At 40.3% G+C, this 13,641-nt stretch overlaps 1 protein-coding gene across 3 annotated transcripts in view; it reads right to left on the bottom strand.

Annotated features, from left to right (window-relative positions):
* The window catches only part of LOC128691053 (transmembrane protein 8B-like), a 152,789-nt gene that overhangs the window by 860 nt on the left and 138,288 nt on the right, over positions 1-13,641 (bottom strand). For all 3 annotated transcript variants that reach the window (XM_070089032.1, XM_070089031.1, XM_070089033.1), the window contains exons 12-13: positions 10,527-10,751; positions 1-8 (exon numbers count right to left, since the gene is read on the bottom strand). The exon at positions 1-8 is cut by the window's left edge and continues 139 nt beyond it. In XM_070089032.1, coding sequence (XP_069945133.1) covers positions 1-8; positions 10,527-10,751 — 233 coding nt within the window. The remainder of the gene's footprint in view (positions 9-10,526; positions 10,752-13,641) is intronic.

Genomic DNA, 13,641 nt, shown 5'->3' with positions numbered 1-13,641 from the left:
TGGCAAAGCTGGAAGGAAATATATACAAATCATTAATAGTATATAATATACTACAGGTACAACATTGATTTTCTGAACCTTCAGTTCCAAAGCCTTTCCAGATTTTTTATTTTTCCATGCAGTATTCCTTGGTCTTGGGCTTGGATAAGTGATGTACAGTTTGGTGGTGAATACACTACTACAAGAATTTCAAGTTCCTGCTTGTACATTTGTATGGTTCCAAACCACCAGTGTCCGGAAAACAGACGCTGTACCTTTTTTTTTTTTTTTTAAACGTCTGCTGTTTCCCACAGAGGCAGGGTGACCCAAAAAGAAAGAAAAAACTTTCATCACTGTTCAACACTTTCACTATCACTCATACACAATCACTGTCTTTGCAGAGGCACTCAGATATGACAGTTTAGATGTCCCTCCAAACTGCCAATATCCCAAACCCCTCCTTTAAAGTGCAGGCATTGTACTTCTCATGTCCAGGACTCAAATCCAACTAACTGGTTTCCCTGAATCCCTTCACAAAATATTACCCTGCTCACACTCCAACAGCTCATCAGGTTCCAAAAACCATTTGTCTACATTCACTCCTATCTAACACGCTCTTGCATGCCTGATGGAAGTCCAAGCCCCTCACCCACAAAACCTCCTTTACTGCCTCCCTCCAACCCTTCCAGAGTCGACCCCTACCCCGCCTTCCTTCCCCTACAGATTTATACACTCTCCAAGTTATTCTACTTTGTTCTATTCTCTCTAAATGATCAAACCACCTCAACAACCCCTCTTCAGCCCACTAAAACTTTTAGTAACTCCACACCACCTCCTAATTTTCACACTACAAATTCTCTGCATAATATTTACACCACACATTGCCCTTACACAGGACATCTCCACTGCCTCCAGCTGCCTCCTCGCTGCAGCATTTACAACCCATGCTTCACACTCATACAAGAGTGTTGGAACCACTATACTCTCATACATTCCCTTCTTTGCCTCCATGGATAACGATTTTTGTCTACACAGATACCTTAACACACCACTCACCTTTTTTCATCAATTCTATGGTTAACTCTCATCCTTTGTAAACCTATCTGCTGACAAGTCAACTCCCAAATATCCAAAAACATTTACATCTTCCATACTCCCTCCCTCCAACGTGATATCCAATTTTTCTTTGTCTAAATCGTTTGATACCCTCATCACTTTACTCTTATCTATATTCACTTTCAACTTTCTACCTTAACACACCCTCTTGTATTACATGTCACTATGCTGACAGATAAAAATATTTTACTGATTTTTTTTTTATTAACACACTGGCCGATTCCCACCAAGGCAGGGTGGCCCGAAAAAGAAAAACTTTCACCATCATTCACTCCATCCCTGTCTTGCCAGAAGGGTGCTTTACACTACAGTTTTTAAACTGCAACATTAACACCCCTCCTTCAGAGAGCAGGCACTGTACTTCCCATCTCCAGGACTCAAGTCCGACATGCCGGTTTCCCTGAATCCCTTCATAAATGTTACTTTGCTCACACTCCAACAGCATGTCACGTATTAAAAACCATTTGTCTCCATTCACTCCTATCAAACACGCTCACGCATGCCTGCTGGAAGTCCAAGCCCCTCGCACACAAAACCTCCTTTACCCCCTCCCTACAACCTTTCCTAGGCCGACCCCTACCCCGCCTTCCTTCCACTACAGACTGATACACTCTTGAAGTCATTCTGTTTCACTCTATTCTCTCTACATGTCCGAACCACCTCAACAACCCTTCCTCAGCCCTCTGGACAACAGTTTTGGCAATCCCACAACTCCTCCTAACTTCCAAACTATGAATTCTCTGCATTATATTCACACCACACATTGCCCTCAGACATGACATCTCCACTGCCTCCAGCTTTCTCCTCGCTGCAACATTCATCACCCATGCTTCACAACCATACAGGAGCGTTGGTAAAACTATACTCTCATACATTCCCCTCTTTGCTTCCAAGAAGAAAGTTCTTTGTCTCCACAGACTCCAAAGTGCACCGCTCACCCTTTTTCCCTCATCATTTCTATGATTCACCTCATCTTTCATAGATCCATCCGCTGACAAGTCCACTCCCAAATATCTGAATACATTCACCTCCTCCATACTCTCTCCATACTCAGTCTTTAGTGGAAGGAAGGCAGGGTAGGGGTCGGTCTAGGAAAGGTTGGAGGGAGGGGGTAAAGGAGGTTTTGTGTGCGAGGGGCTTGGACTTCCAGCAGGCATGCGTGAGCGTGTTTGATAGGAGTGAATGGAGACAAATGGTTTTTAATACTTGACGTGCTGTTGGAGTGTGAGCAAAGTAATATTTATGAAGGGGTTCAGGGAAACCGGCAGGCCGGACTTTAATCCTGGAGATGGGAAGTACAGTGCCTGCACTCTGAAGGAGGGGTGTTAATGTCGCAGTTTAAAAACTGTAGTGTAAAGCACCCTTCTGGCAAGACAGTGATGGGGTGAATGATGGTGAAAGTTTTTCTTTTTCGGGCCACCCTGCCTTGGTGGGAATCGGCCAGTGTGATAATAAAAATAAAAATAACCAGGGCGACATCACACATCCTTGTCTAAGGCCTACTTTTACTGGGAAATAATCTCCCTCTTTCCTACATACTCTAACTTGAGCCTCACTATCCTCATAAAAACTCTTCACTGCTTTCAGTAACCTACCTCCAATACCATACATCTGCAGCATCTGCCACATTGCCCCCCTATCCACCCTGTCATACGCCTTTTCCAAATCCATCAATGCCACAAAAACCTCTTTAGCCTTATCTAAATACTGTTCACTTATATGTTTCATTGTAAATACCTGGTCCACACACCCCCTACCTTTCCTGAAGCCTCCTTGTTCATCTGCTATCCTATTCTCCGTCTTACTCTTAATTCTTTCAATAATAACTCTACCATACACTTTACCAGGTATCCTCAACAAACTTATCCCCCTATAATTTTTGCACTCTCTTTTGTCCCCTTTGCCTTTATACAAAGGAACTATGCATGCTCTCTGCCAATCCCTAGGTACCTTACCCTCTTCCATACATTTATTAAATAATAACACCAACCACTCCAAAACTATATCCCTACCTGCTTTTAACATTTCTATCTTTATCCCATCAATCTCAGCTGCCTTACCCTCTTTCATTTTACCTACTGCCTTACGAACTTCCCCCACACTCACAACTGGCTCTTCCTCACTCCTACACGATGTTATTCCTCCTTGCCCTATACACGAAATCACAGCTTCCCTATCTTCATCAACATTCAACAATTCCTCAAAATATTCCCTCCATCTTCCCAATACCTCTAACTCTCCATTTAATAACTCTCCTCTCCTATTTTTAACTGACTAATCCATTTGTTCTCTAGGCTTCCTAAACTTGTTAATCTCACTCCAAAACTTTTTCTTATTTTCAACAAAATTTGTTGATAACTTCTCATCCACTCTCTCATTTGCTCTCTTTTTACATTGCTTCACCACTCTCTTAACCTCTCTCTTTTTCTCCATATACTCTTCCCTCCTTGCATCACTTCTACTTCGTAAAAACTTCTCATATGTTAACTTTTTCTCCCTTACTACTCTCTACATCATCATTCCACCAATCGCTCCTCTTCCCTCCCACACCCACTTTCCTGTAACCACAAACTTCTGCTGAACACTCTAACACTACATTTTTAAACCTACCCCATACCTCTTCGACCCCATTGCCTATGCTGATTTTTACAGGTGGGTATTCAATGGATCAAAATTTAGAGAGTAAGACAGACGTATGATAATGGTTATCGTAATAGTGTGGAACCTCGGTATTCGAACTCAATTCATTCCAGAGGGCTGTTCGAGTGCCGATCCATTCGAGTATCAAAGAAATTCTTCCCAATCAATTTTCTTTTTGGTTGGCTGTTATCACTAATCTTCGTAGGCCCCATGGTGACTTATTTATACAAATAATATAAAAAAAAAAAATGTGAAGGAACACGATATAGTTTACAGCAAAGTTCTGGCAGGTCATGTTTGTTTGTTCGAGTGCTGAGCTCTGTTCATGTAGAGAGCTGTTCAAGTACCGAGGTTCCACTGTATTTTATTATTTTTTATTAACACACTGGCCGATTCCCACCAAGGCAGGGTGGCCCGAAAAAGAAAATCTTTCACCATCATTCACTCAATCACTGTTTTGCCAGAAGGGTGCTATACACTACAGTTTTTAAACTGCAACATTAACACCCCTCCTTCAGAGTGCAGGCACTGTACTTCCCATCTCCAGGACTCAAGTCCGGCCTGCTGGTTTCCCTGAATCCTTTCATAAATGTTACTTTGCTCACACTCCAACAGCACGTCAAGTATTAAAAACCATTTGTCTCCATTCACTCCTATCAAACACGCTCACGCATGCCAGCTAGAAGTCCAAGCCCCTCGCACACAAAACCTCCTTTACCCCCTCCCTCCAACCTTTCCTAGACCGACCCTTACCCCGCCTTCCTTCCACTACAGACTGATACACTTGAAGTCATTCTGTTTCGCTCCATTCTCTCTACATGTCCGAACCACCTCAATAACCCTTCCTCAGCCCTCTGGACAACAGTTTTGGCAATCCCGCACCTCATTCTAACTTCCAAACTATGAATTCTCTGCATTATATTCGCACCACACATTGCCCTCAGATATGACATCTCCACTGCCTCCAGCCTTCTCCTCGCTGCAACATTCACCACCCATGTTTCACAACCATATAAGAGCGTTGGTAAAACTATACTCTCATACATTCCCCTCTTTGCTTCCAAGAACAAAGTTCTTTGTCTCCACAGACTCCTAAGTGCACCGCTCACCCTTTTCCCTTCATCAATTCTATGATTCACCTTATCTTTCATAGACCCATCCGCTGACACGTCCATTCCCAAGTATCTGAATACATTCACCTCCTCCATACTCTCTCCCTCCAATCTGATATCCAATCTTTCATCACCTAATCTTTTTGTTATCCTCATAACCTTACTCTTTCCTGTATTCACTTTTAATTTTCTTCTTTTGCATACCCAACCAAATTCATCCACCAACCTCTGCAACTTCTCTTCAGAATCTCCCAAGAGCACAGTGTCATCAGCAAAGAGCAACTGTGACAACTCCCACTTTATGTGTGATTCTTTATCTTTTAACTCCACGCCTCTTGCCAAGACCCTCGCATTTACTTCTCTTACAACCCCATCTATAAATATATTAAACCATGGTGACATCACACATCCTTGTCTAAGGCCTACTTTTACTGGGAAATAATTTCCCTCTTTCCTACATACTCTAACTTGAGCCTCACTATCCTCGTAAAAACTCTTCACTGCTTTCAGTAACCTACCTCCTACACCATACACCTGCAACATCTGCCACATTGCCCCCCTATCCACCCTGTCATATGCCTTTTCCAAATCCATAAATGCCACACAAACCTCTTTAGCCTTATCTAAATACTGTTCACTTAATTTCAAAACCCATGTCACCAAAATTATAGCTACTCTTGTACACTGATCAGCTTGTTCATTTTCTGCCCTTTCTGTAGTCTGAGTTTAGGAGGACATCACTAATTTCCAAGCCAACAAATTTATTACATGAAGATAAAAGGTATAAAGAAGAACTTTTTAAAATTGGGATGTTTGAATGTGTTTGGATGTAGCGCAGATGATAAGAAAGAAGTGATGCTCCAATACTGAAACTATGTATAGTGCCAAAACAAAAGCATTCACATTGCTAAACTCACGAATTAGTATTTAGTCACTTAGCCATAATACCAACTTACCTCATAATTTTGTAATATTTTAAACTTAAGATTTAATCTAAGTCTGCCCGAAATGCCTAGCCATGCTAGGTGTTCTAGTGGTACCTTGTAATTATTATTTTACTACATGTAAACCACACAATAACCAAATTCTGTAAACTCAGCATTGTAATCCTTATAGAGAATAAACTTTGAATTTGAATTTGAATTTGAATTGCAAAGGTTGTGAATGAAAGGAAGTTCGATGTCCTAGCCCTAAGTGAAACAAAGCTGAAGGGGGTAAGGGAGTTTCAGTGGGAAAAAATAAATGGATTAAGTCAGGAGTATCTGAGAGAGTTAGTGCTAAGGAAGGGGTAGCAATAATGTTAAAGGATCAGTTATGGAGTGAGAAGAGGGAATATAAATGTATAAATTCAAGGAATATGTGGATTAAAATAAGGATCGGATGTGAAAAATGGGTCAGAATAAGTGTGGATGTACCTGGAGAAGAGAGGAATGTAGAGTAGAGAGATTTTGGGAGATGTTAAGCAAGAGTGTGTAGGAACTTTTGAGCCAAGTGAATGAGTAATTGTGTTAAGGAACCTAAATGGGGAGCATTTGACTGAACTTTGTATAGAAAGGGGTCTGGTTATAGGTAACACATATTTTAACCCTTTCAGGGTCGACAGGCCCTCTCCTAAACTTGTTCTCAGGGTCGAAAAATTTTCAAATTGAAAATTTAAAAAAAAAAAACTTATGAAATGATAGAAAATCTTTTCCCGATCATAATGACACTAAAAGTATGAAATTTGATGGAAAACTTACAGAATTATGCTCTCGCGAAGTTAGCGGTCTCAACAATGTTTACGCATCGGCGATTTTGCCCACTTTGAGCCCTATTTTTGGCCAATTCCAATGTACCAGTCGACAAAAATCATAACTATTTTGCTAGAACTCCATTTTTCTATCAAATGAGTACATGAAACCACCCATTTACTGATTTCAACTATCCAATAAAGTGGTCAGAAATTAGCAATTTTGCCAATGTCACACAAATTTCAAAAGATGCCCATTTTCAAATAGGGTCCAGAATAAACAAGACAGACATTCCTTGAACTAAAATAATTTTTTTCTGTTCATTAGTCACATCCCCAGACCTCTGTTACATTTCTTTTGCGTTCCACTTTGAATATTTATTCTCGCAAAAAAATAGAAGATTTACTATTATGCAGATTACTGCATTAGTGCAGAAATAGTATAAATAATATCAGCGCACTTGTGAGAGAATATTAGATTCACCAGTTGATGTGTATTGGACGTGTGGCATGATTTGTTTACTTTTGAACTTCGGCAAAAATCGAACATTTCTGCTACTTTGAGCTCAATTTCAAGGTACTTTTCACTGTGAAACCAATCAAAATCATCTCAATTTCTGTAATATGTCTTCCATTCTATAAAACGAGACCAGGAAGACTAGAATACAACCATAAATAGCATACAAAAATTCACTGCAAATACAAAAATTCACTGCAAAGTTGCTGTTTTAAAGCAAAAACACGGTTGAAGTTTTTTTCTCTCTCATTACGCACTGTGTGCTGCAGGATTTTTTTTATACTATGCACAATGACCACATAGACCCATTCTTTCATGTGTAGGCCTACCAGCTTTCTCTCGCTGGATTTGAAGGCGCTAGAATTTATGCGTACTAGTATGGCACCAACCCTGTAAGGGTTAAGAAAAAGAGGATAAATAAGTATACAAGATATGATGTAGGGCAAAATGACAGTAGTTTGTTGGACTACGTATAGGTAGATAAAAGATTGTTGGGTAGACTTCTGGATGCACATGTTTATAGAGGGGCCACAGATATATCAGATCACTTTTTAGTTGCACCTACAGTGAGAGTAAAAGGTACATGGGATACAAGGAAAATGGAAGCAGCAAGTAAGAGAGAAGTGAAGGTTTATGAACTAAAGGAGGAAGCAGTTAGGGTAAGATATAAACAACTGTTGGAGGACAGATGGGCTAGTGAGAATACAGGCAATGGGGTAGAAGATGTTTGGGGTAAGTTTAAGAATACATACAATGCTAGAGAGTGGTGGAATGATGATGTAAATAGAGTAGTAAGAGAGAAAAAGTTAGCATATGAGAAGTTATTGCAATGTAGAAGTGATGCAAGGAGGGAGGAGTATATGGAGAGAAAAAGAGAGGTTAAAAGAGTGGTGAAGCAATGTAAAAAGAGAGCAAATGAGAGAGTGGGTGAGATGTTATCAACAAATTTAGTTGAAAATAAGAAAAAGTTTTGGAGTGAGATTAATAAGCTGAGAAAGCCTAGGAAAAGAATGGATTTGTTAGTTAAAAATAGGAGAGGAGAGTTATTAAATGGAAAGTTAGAGGTATCGGGAAGACGGAGAGCAGGATAGCAAATGAACAAGGAAGCTTTAGGAAAGGTGTGTAGACCAAGTGTTTGCAGTAAAAAAACAGGTGAACAGTAGATAAGGGTAAAGAGGTTTTTGTGGCATTTATGGATTTGGAAAAGGCGTATGACAGGGTGGATGAGGGGGCAATGTGGCAGATGTTGCAAATGTATGGAATAGGAGGTAGGTTGTTGACAGCAGTGAAAAGTTTTTACAAGGATAATAAGGCTCAGGTTAGAGTATGTAGGCATGAGGGGCATTATTTCCCAGTAAAAGTAAGCCTTAGACAGGAATGTGTGATGTCACCATGGTTGTTCAATATATTTATAGATGGAGTAGTAAGAGAAGTGAATGCTCGGATGTTGGCAAGAGGTGTGAGGTTAAAAGATAAAAAATCTAAAACAAAGTGGGAGTTATCACAGTTGCTCTTTGCTGATGACACTGTGCTTTTGGGAGATTCTGAAGAGAAGTTGCAGAGGTTGGTGGATGAGTTTGGTAGGGTATGCGAAAGAAGGAAATTAAAAGTGAACATGGGAAAGAGTAAGGTGATGAGGATAACAAAAAAATTAGGAAATGAAAGACTGGATATCAGATTGGAGGGAGAGAGTATGGAGGAGGTGAAGGTATTTAGATATTTGGGAGTGGATGTGTCAGCAGATGGGTCTATGAAAGATGAGGTGAATCACAGAATTTTTTTTTTTTTTTTTTTTTCAACAAACCGGCCATATCCCACCAAGGCAGGGTGGCCCAAAAAGAAAAACGAAAGTTTCTCTTTTTAAATTTAGTAATTTATACGGGAGAAGGGGTTACTAGCCCCTTGCTCCTGGCATTTTAGTCGCCTCTTACAACACGCATGGCTTACGGAGGAAGAATTCTGTTCCACTTCCCCATGGAGATCACAGAATTGACAAGGGAAAAAAGGTGAGTGGTACACTGAGGTGTCTGTGGAGACAAAGAACATTACCCATCGAAGCAAAGAGGGGAATGTATGAGAGTATAGTTATACCAACGCTCTTATATGGGTGTGAAGCATGGGTGGTGAATGTTGCAACAAGGAGAAGGGTGGAGGAAGTGGAGATGTCATGTCTGAGGGGAATGTGTGGTGCGAATATAATGCAGAGAATCCATAGTTTGGAAATTAGGAGAAGGTGCAGAATTACCAAAACAATTATCCATAGGGATGAGGAGGGGTTGCTGAGGTGGTCCGGACAAGTAGAGAGGATGGAACAAAATAAAATGACTTTGAGAGTGTATAACAAGTGGCTAGTAACCCCTTTTCCTGTATACATATTACTAAATGTAAAAGGAGAAACTTTCATTTTTCCTTTAGGGCCACCCCACCTCAGTGGGATACAGCCGGTGTGTTGAAAGAAAAGAAAGAAAGAGAGTGTATAAATCTGTAGTGGAGGGAAGGCAGGGTAAGGGTCGGCCTAAGAAAGGTTGGAGGGAGGGGGTAAAAAAGGTTGTGTGTGTGAGGGGCTTGGACTTCCAACAAGCATGTGTGAGCATGTTAGATAGGAGTAAATGGAGAGAAATGGTTTTAGGACTTGACGTGCTGTTGGAGTGTAAGCAAGGTAACATTTATGAAGGGATTCAGGGAAACTGGCAGGCCAAACTTGAGTCCTGGAGATGGGAAGTATAGTGCCTGCACTCTGAAGGAGGGGTGTTAATGTTGCAGTTTTATAACTGTAGTGTAAGCACGCCTCTGGCAAGACAGTGATGGAGTGAATGATGATGAATGTTTTCTCTGTTCTGGGCCATCCTGCCTTGGTGGGAAGCATCTGATGTGTTAATAAAAAAAATTGTAGACTTAATATTTACACTCTTGTTGTCACAGTCTCCCACTGCTCATGTCTGGAACATATGCACAGTCACCCTCCTACTTTGCCTGCCTACCTTTCTCCCTCCCTCACTCCAACTGCTCCCTCCCTCCCATTCTCCCACTCACTTTTTACACACCCTCCACCGTCACTCCCCTTAAGACCTTTTTATCACCCTGTCTTGTCTCTGGGCTGATGCCCATCCACACGAGCCAACCACCGTATGAGTAATGTATCCAAAAATTATTATAACTCAAGACTATCATTACTCAAGGACCACTATATATTTTGTGTGAGTGATGGTGAAAGTGTTTCTTCTCTTTTGGGTCACCCTACCTCAGTGGGAGATGGCCAGTGTGTTAAAAAATAAATCTAGAAATAAATATAAATGCAGGAAAAATAACAGAGTACAGTAAAACAATGAAGAATTTCTCTTGAAGGCATTACCTGAGAATGAATACCTGAAAAATTTCTAACTTTAACAAAAGCAAAAGACTAGCTATCATATAAACCTGTCTTAATACATACTGGTACAGCAGTTGCAAAAGCCATGGGTACGGTAAATGATGCAAGGGCTGTGCGGCTGTATTGGACGGCTGGAGCAATAATAACAACTCCCAAAGTATGTAACAGTGGACAAAAGGCTTCATCAATGCCACCAAGACCAACAACTGTGACCCAAAAACAAAGCAGTGAGAAGAAGAAGTCTGTAAACTGAAGCACCTCATATTTGGTCACACAATACGCAACCACCTGTAAAAAATAAAATAAGAATTTACAATCCTAGTGATATCTTGTACAAATTATCCTTATATGGTACATATAGATTAAAATGTCATGTTTGAAAGCAATGTGCAGAGTGAATATTATGCAAATGGTTTGGAGTGTAGAAATTAAAAGATGGTATGAGGTGAAACGGTATACTTCAGAGGGCTAGATTTGCTCAGGTGCTTTGGACAATTAGAATGGATGGAGAGCAATAATATTATGAGGAGGATTTTTTTTTTTTAACATGTCGGCTGTTTCCCACCAAGGCAGGGTGACCAAAAAGGTAAGAAAAAACTTTCAGCATCATTCAACACTTTCACCATCACTCATTCGTAATCACTGTCTTTGCAGAGGCACTTCGACACGACAGCTTAGACGTCCCTCCAAACTGCCAATATCCCAAACCCCTCCTTTAAAGTACAGTGGACCCCCACTTAACGATTACCTCCCAATGCGACCAATTATGTAAGTGTATTTATGTAAGTGCGTTTGTACGTGTATGTTTGGGGGTCTGAAATGGACTAATCTACTTCACAATATTCCTTATGGGAACAAATTCGGTCAGTACTGGCACCTGAACATACTTCTGGAATGAAAAAATATCGTTAACCGGGGGTCCACTGTATAGGCATTGTACTTCCCATCTCCAGAACTCAAGTCCAGCTAACCAGTTTCCCTGAATCCCTTCACAAAATATTACCCTGCTTACACTCCAACAGCTCATCAGGTCCCAAAAACCATTCGTCTCCATTCACTCCTAACATGCTCACACACGCTTGCTGGATGTCCAAGCCCCTCACCCACAAAACCTCCTTTACCCTCTCCCTTCAACCTTTATGGGGCCGACCCCAACCCCGCCTTCCTTCCCCTACAGATTTATACACTCTCCAAGAGTATGAATCTAAAATGGAAGGAAGGAGGGGTGGGGATGATCACAGGAATGGTTGGAAGGAGAGGAATAAATGAGAGACAGCAGGCTTCTGTGGGTGTTTTAGATAAGAGGAAATGGAGAAAAATTATTTTTAATGGATATGCTGTTGGAATGTGAGCAAGGTAACATTCATGAAGGGACTCTGGGAAAATAGTTAGGTGGACTTGAGTCCTGGAAGTGAGAAAGACAGTGTCTGCACACTGACAGAGAGGTAGGATGTTGCAGTCCAAGGGCAATCTGAATCTTTTATGCTTATAGCCTTGATGTTATCTTCTACCTCATCACACATCCTCCTCCAGTACTAGCAAGTGTTGATTGAGATTGTTTACATCTTACAGCTTCTCGCTAACTAAAATGATGCCATATCTTCTAGACTTTGGGAAGGACAGGGGTTCATATTCTGAGGGAATAACAAGAAAAATTTTACAATCCTGTTAATGATCTCTTACTAGGAGCAGCATCAAATTTATTTACAAAAACTACTGCATTAATTCCTTCATCTTGTAAATGCACCCCGACCACTGATGTTTCACAATATTATTGATAATAAATGATCTCTTAACCCTTTGACTGTTTCGGTCCTATACATACGTCTTACGAGCCAATGTGTTTGACGTATATATACTCAAAAATTCTAGCGTCTTCAAATCAAGCAGGAGAAAGCTGGTAGGTCCACTTGTGAGAGAATGGGTCTGTGTGGTCAGTGTGCGCAGTATAAGAAAAATCCTGCAGCATGCAGTACATGAGAAAAAAAAAACTCCGACCATGTTCTTGGATTAAAACGCTGACTTTGAGGTGTATTTTCATATAGTATTTATGGTTGTATTCTTGTTTCCTTGATCTCATTTGATAGAATGGAAAACATGTATAGAAATAGAAGTGATTTTGATTGGTTTACTAAGAAAAGGATCTTGAAATGGAGCTCAAAGTGGCAGAAATGTTGGATTTTTGCCGATGTTCAATAGTAAACAAATGACGTCATTGTCCAATAAATGTCCAACTAGCCATTCTAATACGCAGTCATGAATGGATTGACATTATTTACACAATTATTACAATATTACAGTAGTCTGCATAACAGTAAATCTTCTATTTTTTGTGTGAATAAAAATTCAAAATAGAAAGCAAGAGTATTGCAACAGGGGCCTGGAGACGTGACTGATGAACAGAGAAAATGTTATTTTAGTGCCAGGAATGTCTGCATTGTTCATTCTGATTTATTTTTTAATTTGCATGAAATTGGTCAAATTGCCAATTTCTGACCACTTTATTGACTAGTTGAAATCTGTAAATGGGCAGTTTCTTGTACTCAGTCGATAGAACAAATGGAGTTCTAAAGAAATAGCTTTAAGTTTGGTCGACTGGAACAAGGTAATTGGCTGAAAATAGGGCTCAAAGTGGACAAAATCGCTGATGCGTAAATGTCGCCGAGGTCGCTAACTTCGCGAGAGCATAATTCCTTAAGTTTTCCATCAAATTTCATACTTTTGGTGTTATCATCGGGAAAAGATTCTCTATCATTTCACAAGAATTTTTTTTTTTTTCAAATATTTTGCGACACCAGGAGACACTTCAGGATTTGGGGTTGCAACAGTCAAAGGGTTAATCTATAAAAAGGCCCAGTAGACATTCATTACTTTAAAATAGTGCATAGCTTGTGGACTGAAACCAAACTGACATGGGTGCAGTACATTGTGCTTTATAATGTTGGAGTTATTTTTGTTTGTATGCTATTGTCTCAAATAATTTTGTTGTATTGGTAAATCTGAAAACTTGTCTGTAGTGGTTTATATCAATGGTATCCTCACCTTTGTGAACTGGTGTAACCCTAGCTTGTTTGTGCAGGCCTGAGACAGTCTGAGTTTCAAGAAATTAGTTAAAAGTGTTGCAATGACTGGCAAGAGCATATGCACAGCTTTTTAACCCTTTGACTGTCGAAGGGCC

The sequence above is a fragment of the Cherax quadricarinatus genome, chromosome 27 (genome assembly GCF_038502225.1).
Source record: "Cherax quadricarinatus isolate ZL_2023a chromosome 27, ASM3850222v1, whole genome shotgun sequence".
NCBI classification, from domain to species: Eukaryota; Metazoa; Arthropoda; class Malacostraca; order Decapoda; family Parastacidae; genus Cherax; species Cherax quadricarinatus.
The sequence above is the reverse complement of the archived record's forward strand: the minus strand, read 5'-3'. Positions and strand labels throughout refer to the sequence as shown.